Here is a 9146-nt window from a genome sequence, read left to right as displayed (position 1 = left end):
GTTTGTAAAAGCGCAGGAACCAATAAGAAAGCTGCTAAAAGCATAATTTAAAATGTAAACCAATTGTAATGCCTTGTTCCTCTGTAACCTGACAAGTCCTGTTTACCTCAAGCTATAAAAAGCAAGCGCGGGCATTGTTTCAGGCCCTCTTGTATGTTGTAGAACGGAGGGACCAAGTTCGAACTTACATTAAAGATCCTTGCCGCTTGGCTTTGACTCTGGACTCTGGTGGTCTTCTTCGGGGAATAAACGGTCTGGGCATAACAATAGCCCAGAACCCGGTCTATCTTGGTGAAAGTATCATGAGCATAGAAAGGAATGAGTGTTCGGTGGATGTTCCATCCTGCTCTTTAAATGTCAGTTAAATCAAGGTGGTTCACAGTGTGCAGGTCGCTTGCCACTTTACCGGCATTTTCATCTGATCGTGCTACCAAGTGCAGAGAAACAGCTGATTTAATCTCTTTTTAATTCTGTTTTTGTGTCATGTGTTTTGAAGCTGTATTACTAGGCATATACAATTTGTGATTATTATTACACTCCTTGAAGAATTAACCTTTTTAACTACAAAGGTCCCTTTTGATCTCCCATAATATTCTGTGTCCTAAAATTGTTACAGTAGGTAGCTAGTCAGGTATGAGCAGGGCAGGAGAGGGCTCCCCGCTTCTGACACCAGCAGTGTTGGGCGACCATCAGGTGGTTGATAACTGTATCTCTAAAGTAATGACTGGTTAAAGCCGATGCCAGTAAAAGGCAGTCTCCTAATACATAGAAAACACCTGAAACTGATCAGCAGCTTCCCAATGAGATTTCAGGAATGGGGAGAAGTAAGACAAGATTCTGCAAGCATGCCAACCTATAAAACCCTGACTCAGGCTGGCCGGCTGTGCACTTAGTTTCTCAAGTCACCTGCTCGGCCATCTTCCAAGTTGTACTTTCCTTCTTTTCTTTCCATTTCTTCTTTTCCTTCCTGTTCTAAAGCTTTTTAATGAATTTCCACTCCTGCTCTGAAACTTGCCTCCGTCTCTCCTTCTGCCTTATGTCCCTCAGTCCAATTCTTTCTTCTCAGGAGGCGAAGAGTTGAAGGTGCTGTGGACTGGTACGGATTCGCTGCCTTCAACGTAGGGTAACTCGGATCTCGTCCACCGCTAACAAAATCACCTTCCTCTGATACTGAGATAGCCACGGCAGTTTTCTTGGCCTCACACTCTGCATGGTGTATCTTTTTCCATCTATTTGCTTTCAACAGACAGCAGCTGTGTCTTCCTTTTAAGTCCCAGCTCGTATAGACAAGTTATAGCTGAGTCTTATTTTTTTCAGCCCTTCAAACCCTTTCTACCTTTGAACTGTAGTACCCAGTGGATTTACAGTTAGTGCAATAATTGATATCAAAATAGACCTATAAGTTTACCACTTAAACTATGATTGTCTAGTCTAATGTTTTTACTCCTTTTTCCCCTGCACATTTTAATGTTAATTACCTTTCAGAATTCCATTTTAATTGGGTACTGACTTTTTTCATGCAACATATTTCCATGATCTATGTGCAAGTGCTATAGGGAATACAGTATACACTCAAGTGTTCATATTCTATTGAAGGTTTTTTAAAAATAGATTTATTGAGGTATAATGGATATGAAACAAAGTGTACATTTTTGAAGCATGTATTTTGGTAGATTGAGATGTATGTATACACTGTGGAACTACCGCCACAATAAGATGACATGTCTACCGTCCTGCAGTGTTTCTTCATTTTTCAATGTAATCCTCTCTTCCGCTTTGCTCCTATGTCACCAACAACACTTCTGGTTTTTGTCACAATACATTGGTTGCATTGTAATAAGATGAGGAATCAAATGGTATGCATTCTGCTTGAGTTCCTTCACACGACATGATTTTCTGTGTGTGTGTGGTTTTTTGGTTTTTGTTTTATTTTGGTTTTTGTTTTTGAGACAGCATTTTGCTATGTTTCCTGGGCTGGTCTTGAACTCCTGGGCTCAAGTGATCCCCACCTTGGCAGGACTACAGATGTGAGCCATCGCACCTGCCCACCACCCTGGCCCTTCTTCTGTGCCAGGTAAAACTTGCATTAAATAAATGTGTGTGTTGGCCGGGCGTGGTGGCTCATGCCTGTAATCCCAGCGTTTTGAGAGGCCAAGGCAGGCGCATCACCTGAGCTCGAGTTCGAGACCAGCCTGGCCAACACAGTAAAACCGCATTTCTGCTAAAATACAAAAATTACCTGGGCGTGAGGGAGGGCACCTGTAATCCCAGCTACTCAGGAGGCTGAAGCAGGAGAATGGCTTGAATCTGGGAGGCAGAGGTTGCAGTGATCTGAGATTGCACCACTGCACTCCAGCATGGGCAACAGAGCAAGACTGCATCTCAGAAAGAAAGTAGTATGTGCTTTTCTCCTGTGTGCCTGTCTTATGTCAACTTAATTCTCAGACTCAGCCAAAATAAAAATCCTGTCAAGGGGAGTTTAGCTTCCCTCCATGATTCTCAATGGTGACAGTAACCAGACATCATCCTCCAGGCCAAAAATATCATATCCTATGGCCTTGCACCAGCACGGCCTCCCTCCAACACAGCCTCTCTCGAGGAGGGGGAGGCAAAGGTGGTGAGATCTCATGCCTCCCTCATGCTACCTCCTATTAGTTGTATGATTCCTGGTGTCACCTCACCCACCACACCGTGGGCTCCAGGGAGCAGGATTCACATGGGGTTCGTCGGTCCTCCCTGGCTCCAGCAGACTCCAAAGACAATAAAGGGCTCACTGTCTATTTCCTGGGTGAATCACTTTCCCCCCAAGCCCATGAGGTGAACGCAGTGGCGGCCTTGGCTCACCGCCTAAGGACAGGCTCCAGGCTGTGGCACAGAGAGGGGACCCCAAAGAGCCGTGTGGACTCTGCTGAGGACCCAATCCCAGAAGCCAGTGGCGGACAGAGATCAGAGAAGCAGCTGCTAGAGAACTCTAGCTCTGCGAGGGCCAAAATGGCTGCTATTTACAGAAGGTGAGGGCCAAAATGCTGGAGACATTGCTCCTGAACTCATTTGCCACTTGGTAAGACAGGGAAAACGATCCACCCTCATCTCCCGTGTTGTTAGGAAAATCCACTACCTGAAGATGTGGCAGTTGCTGGCTGGGAGCAGGCACCAGCTACCAACAGCACAGGCTGAGGGCATGGGGCCTGTCTCCACTTGCCCCCGTCCCTAACCTGGAGTTAGAGCCTCGCTGCCCTGCCATCCCGGATACAGGACAGAGGACCGGAACCAGGACCGTGGCCTCTCAGTAGGGGCTCATGAGCAGCCCTCTGCAGCCACCATGGGTAGGAGCCTTCTGCTCACTCTTCGAACTCCAACCAGCCGGGCATCCCACCAGAGGACAACTGGAGCGTGGCAGTAAACCAGGCTGTGGCCTGCGTGCCATCACTGTCCTCACTTGAACTCTGGCTCCTCTGTTCCTCGATGGCCCCTCCGCATGGTGGCTCCACTCCGTCTTAAAATGTTCTGCCTTAAGCTCAGGGGAGCCGGTACTGAGGTTGCAGGTAGGAGCAGGTGGCAAGCCTTGCTGGGGTGGAGGGCATATGCCCTGGGGGATCCAGAGTCCCAAAATGACTGACCACAGTGACTGACACCAGCCCTGAGAATGTGATCTGTCCTCCTACACCTGGTAACACAGCCCTCTGAGGTTTACACAGGGCTGTTGAAGATCTTTATCTCCTCTTCACTTTACTGGCAGGAGCTGGGGCCTCACCAGTGTCACAGAACTGGAGGGGAAGCACAGCAGGGCCCAGGTGATCCCAGTCTCCAATCTCAGGAGTCCTTGAGAGCCTCAGAGTCTGAGATTCTGAGCTGATGGAATTTGTCACTTCCTCCTTTGATGAAGAGAGGGATGGCGTGAAGGACCTGACACAGAGATTGGACCAGTCCAACATTAACAGAGCCAGGACCTCAGGTCAGGAACTGAGCTCAGCTCCAGGCTCATCTGATGTCCTCCTGACAGCCTGAGGATGGAGACCTTATCTCCAGTCAGAGGCATGGCAGGTGGCAGGGACTGGCCCCAGCTGACCACGGTTTTCCAAGTGCACAGCTGGGAATTTGGTCTTCCCTGCCGCCCTCCCCTGCTGTCTCATCTGGATCCCCCGATCATCTACTCCCAGTACCAAAAACTCCTGTATCCTTGAAAATTCCTAATACTATGAAGGAGTGAAAATGTGTAACAATGTGATGAATCACGTTTTACTTCCTAGACTAGCAATGAATGAAAGCTAAGTGTAGCAAGGGTGTAGGGGCACAGGCACATTTGTGGACTAGGTGTGACCGTAAGCTGGGTTCAACGGTTTTTTGGAGGAAAATTTGTGAACATTTGAAGAAACTTCTGAAGTGATTTATCCCGCATAAGGATAAGTAGAATTCAACTTGTAAGGAATTGTCCAATAAGCTGGTGCACATGGATATGTGGACACATGATACATACAAGGGTATTTAGTATAATGCTGTTGGAATTAGCAAAGGCAAAGTCAGGATGGGATCTAACCAACTTCCCCTAGGCAGCAACAGTGAATTAACCTGTGGCTTACCCATGCAGTAAAATACAATACCCTTGTTTAAAGGAAGATCAATCTGAATGTACTGCCATAAAACATCTAATGTGATCTGTGTTAGCTTCAAAATTTTAAAAAGCGATTGTGCATTGAAATGTATTTAATAAGGCAAGACTGATGGAGGGATCAAAGCCTCCTTTGGGATGTATAGAGTTCACATTCCCAACTGTGAAATTCATGTTGCTTGCCTTGTCTACACTGGTCATCCACACATTCTCTCTTCAGGGCCACTGTCCTGACACAGCCATTCTTCTAGCTGCCTCAGGTAGGTCCACTCACTATAAACTATTGTAGAAGTCGGCTGTGTTATTTTTGGAGGTGAAAATGTTACCGCTTTTGAATGTAGTATGAATTTGTTGAAAGAAAACATGCAAACTCTCATGGTTCCTATAACCTTGTTTTGTCCTCCCTCTTTTTTGGTATTATAGAAGGAGCCTTAGCTCTCTTGGGAGAAACGTTAATCACTCTGAGAAAGTCCTGGAAGTCTGCATATTTATAATATGTCCTTATTGCGCACCCCACCACCAATCTCAGTTTCCAAAGCCAACTCACAACGAGAACTTTACACCTTTCATGCTGAAGAAAGGGGCCAGCCTGCCGTCCTGCCGTGGGATGCAGAGGGGACACACGGGTGACAGTGGAAGACACTGACTGCAAGCACCTTGGTTAACCGCTTCCTGACACTCTCAGGGCAGAGGAAGTGAAAGTTGCAAAAAAAGCATTGGAAAGCTTTTTCACTTGCTGTTTGTTAAACCGATCTCCAAGAAACACGTTTAACAATGAAAACAGTTACCCTTTTTTTTTTTTTTTTTTTTTTTTTTTTTTGGACAGAGTCTTGTTCTGTCGCCCAGGCTGGAGTGCATTGGTGCAATCTCGGCTCACTGCAACCTCTGCCTCCCGGGTTCAAGCAATTCTCCTGCCTAAGCCTCCTGAGTAGCTGGAACGACAGGCACACGCCGCCATGCCCGGCTAGTGTGTGTGTGCGTGTGTGTGTGTGATGGAGTCTCGCTCTTGTCCTCCCGGCTAATTTGTGTGAGAGTGTGTGTGTGTGAAAGATGGAGTCTCGCTTTTGTCCTCCTGGCTATTTTGTGTGAGAGTGTGTTTGTGTGTGTGTGTGTGTGAAAGAGATGGAGTCTCGCTCTTGTCCTCCCGGCTAATTTGTGTGAGTGAGTGTGTGTGTGTATGTGTGTGTGACGGAGTCTCTCTTTTGTCCCCCATGCTGGAGTGCGATGGCGCGATCTCGGCTCACTGCAACCTTCGCTTCCCGGGTTCAAGCGATTCTCCTGCCTGTCACTTCCCGGGTTCATGCGATTCTCCTGCCTCAGCCTCCTGAGTAGCTGGGATTACAAGCTGCTGCCACCACGTCCGGCTAATTTTGTATTTTAGTAAAGAGGGGTTTCACCATGTTAGCCAGGCGGGTCTCCAACTCCTGACCTCAGGTGATCTGCCCACCTCGGTCTCCCAGCGTGCTGGGATTCCAGGCGTGAGCCACTGCGCCTGGCCTGGGTTAATGTTATTAACAAACAAACAAACAAAAAACAAACAAACTAACTAACTAACTAACTAACTAACTAACTAACTAACTAACGAAAGAGGCAACCGCGCTGTGGCTTCCTGAGATTCATTCCAGAGTTTCCATCTTGACTCCCTCCCTCCGTTGATTCTGGAACTTACTCCAGGACAGCTCAGTGCGGTCCTCGCCTCACGGGACAGCCAGGGGGAGCGCGCGCTCTGCTCCCTCGCGGCCGGGTCGCTCCTGCCCAGCCAGGGGACCCCAATCTTCCCGACTCCGACGACGGGTTAGTCCTGCCCCGGCATGCCCTGCTGCAGGCGACCCGGACCAGCGTCCCCGCCGTGTCCCCCTCTCTCTGCCCACTCCCGGCGCCAGGTGCGCTCTTCCCCAGCCAGGGACCGCGGCGGGTACTCACCGACAGCAGAACCAGGAGGATGACATGGACGAAACTAAGGGTCTTGGGCTTCGGTCGCCATGATGTGGTTCCCGACGCCGTCCTGGCTCCTGGATAGCGCCCTGCTCGAGCGCTCGAGGCGGTCGGGGCGCTCTGTCCGCAAAGTCCCATGAGAAGGGAGGTGGGTGGAGGCTTTTCGTCCCCCTGAAGTTTGGGTAAAAAGCGCCAAACTCAATCAGAAATCGTCCGGAAATCGTCCCCGTAGCTCGCGCGCGTGGAAAGTTTCCCGCAGCTACACAGCCAGAATCGCAGTTACACTGCCAGAATTGGCGCGCGCGCCTCCGCTTTTATACTCGGGAAAAAGGCGTGGTCACTTGTTCTCCCTTCCCGCAGTCACTTCCAGGCACTCAGAAAAGGGACACGGCCTCCCCCAGTACCTCGGGGAGGGCCCAGGTTGTGTGCGTGGGTGTGTGGACGGAGAGGAACTAGTTCTTGCCAGCAGCGGTGACCTAGGGCCTGTGGTTTGATTCCGGGTCCTGTCCAGGCTGTGGCAAGCAGAAGGGGCAGGAGCTGAGGCGCTTCCCACTGCGCTGCTGAAGTCGGTGCAGTGAGGTTCAAAGGCGGCACTGGAGGCCTGTCCTGAGCCTGCTCCCTCCCCGGGACGCCTGTCTCTCCTCTTGTTAAACCCTGAACTACTTCCTGGCTTTAGGACTTCAGTCCACTCAGCTTCTGCTCCCGTTCCCTCCCCCAACAGCGGCCTCACTGACCACTGCTCTGATGCCACTGCCTCCAGCCCCCTTGCTGCTGTGACCCAGCACCAAGCTTCTCCGGCAGGGGCTTGGTACCCCTCAGCAGCGGGTGCCTGGCACCAAGGAGGGGCCCAGTGAGCGCATGAGTGGACAGAATGAAGGACGCAGAGGCCACGACGGGCACGTGCAGAGGTTGAGGAGTAAGTAGGATGGAGAGGAAAGCCAGGGGCATCCCTAGCCACAGCCTGGCACCCTTTGCATGGTCAAGGCACAAACACTCCCTGACCAACCTTGAGGGCTCTAGTACTGAGGCCCTATGGAGACAGGGGAATCAGGGGAGTGGCTTCCAACGTCTGTCCCCAAGTCTAGTGTCTACCCAGGTCCAGCTGTCTGACCTTGGGCTACTTACCTCCCCATCGAGTTAAGCACACTGCTGCTGTGAGGACAGACCCAATGTGTGGTATTGAAGGGTGCCAGCTTGTGAGCCTAGGCACTCAGGTCAATGGCACGACTCCTAGACCCTTGGGGTCAGTCGGCTCCTGACCCCTCACATGGTGGATAGAAGAGGATAGCATTATAGAAACTAAGGTTTTATGGCTCATGAGAAACCTGAGATTGAAATGTCATCCTCTCCACAGGCTTGGATTTGAGCGATGGAGCACCCTGAACACCTGCCAGGCCCCAGGCCCTGAGTTAGGATCAGAAATGTGTGCCAGGTCTCTGTGGCACTGAGGAGTTTGTGGGGTCAAGAATGTGTGCTGGGTGCAGATCCAGGCAGGGAGTGAGAAGGCAGGGACTTCAGGAAGACTGACAGCATTAATGCAGAGCCACCAAAGCCTGCAGGAAAGTCTTTAGAGCACCTGAGGCCCCTTGGCCCTGGAGGGTGGACCACACTGTGTAGACTAGAAACCAGACTGCAGGTAACAACGCATTCTCTGTGCCCTATGTGGGACACTGACTGGGGCTAATGGCAAAAGGCTGTGAGCACCTCCCGGGAACTGGGCCTTTAGACTATAAAGTTTCCATTTGAGAGGCTTACTAGCTTCTTACTAGCTTGCGATGGAACACTAACTGAAGCTCCCCCTGTGACTGAAGGACATAAAATAATCTTGAAACCTGAAAAACTCGTGATGTCTTCAGTGATCTTGGAAAAGCTGTTAACGGGGAGGGCAGTCCCAGAAGAGTTCTATTACAAAATGGAAATGGTTTATATGGGATCCTGGTGCCTAAGGAAGGCAAAGAGGAGACGTTCATGAGCAGGGAGCCTCTGTTCCCCTCAGACTGACTCTAGAACTGGGTGAGGAGCTGCTGGATTCTAGGGTCACTTGGACACTTCCCTATACACAGCTCTTTACTGACTGACCAAGAGCTACTTACTTTGTAAACCGTTGTTCCTAGGTGAACAGAGCAACAAGAGCGAGACTCTGTCTCCAAAAACAACAATAACAGGAACAACAAAAACAAAGTATAAAACCAAACTGTGCTCTGACCACCTTGGGCCATGTCATGAAAAGCTCCTGTGGCTATGTCATGGGCGTGCATCCTCAACCTGTCTCCGATTTTCATGGTTTACATAAGTCTGCCTTTCTTCATGGTCCAGGACACAGAGCCCTCCTGTGCAAATAACTCACAATCTTCCTACACTCAGCTATCATCAGACACCTGCAGGTTGGCTCACTGCAACCTTGGTTTATCAGTACTGCACAAAGCCCTCTTCCACAGTCGGCATAAACGCTAGCCTATAAAATCTCCAACAAGCCTTTGTCACTTTGCAGTCAGCTCCTCTTCTGCGGGCTTGCCCATTGCCTCCTTGCTACACGTTTTCCTACTTTCTCTAATAAATCTGCTTGCTTTATTTATTTATTTATTTATTTATTTATTTATTT

The 9146-nt window shown here is 49.7% G+C and overlaps 1 protein-coding gene across 1 annotated transcript in view; it reads right to left on the bottom strand.

Moving 5' to 3' along the window:
* LOC108540776 (tumor necrosis factor receptor superfamily member 10D-like) overlaps positions 1 to 6950 on the bottom strand; it is a 34994-nt gene extending 28044 nt beyond the window's left edge. Inside the window, 1 exon segment of the mRNA XM_017889958.1 lies at positions 6533 to 6950. Within this exon segment, the coding sequence (XP_017745447.1) occupies positions 6533 to 6682 (150 nt within the window). The 5' untranslated portion in view covers positions 6683 to 6950.
* Between the last annotated feature and the right edge of the window lie 2196 nt (positions 6951 to 9146).

Source organism: Rhinopithecus bieti, unplaced genomic scaffold (genome assembly GCF_001698545.2).
Source record: "Rhinopithecus bieti isolate Rb0 unplaced genomic scaffold, ASM169854v2 scaffold_20129, whole genome shotgun sequence".
Taxonomy (NCBI): domain Eukaryota; kingdom Metazoa; phylum Chordata; class Mammalia; order Primates; family Cercopithecidae; genus Rhinopithecus; species Rhinopithecus bieti.
The sequence above is the reverse complement of the archived record's forward strand: the minus strand, read 5'-3'. Positions and strand labels throughout refer to the sequence as shown.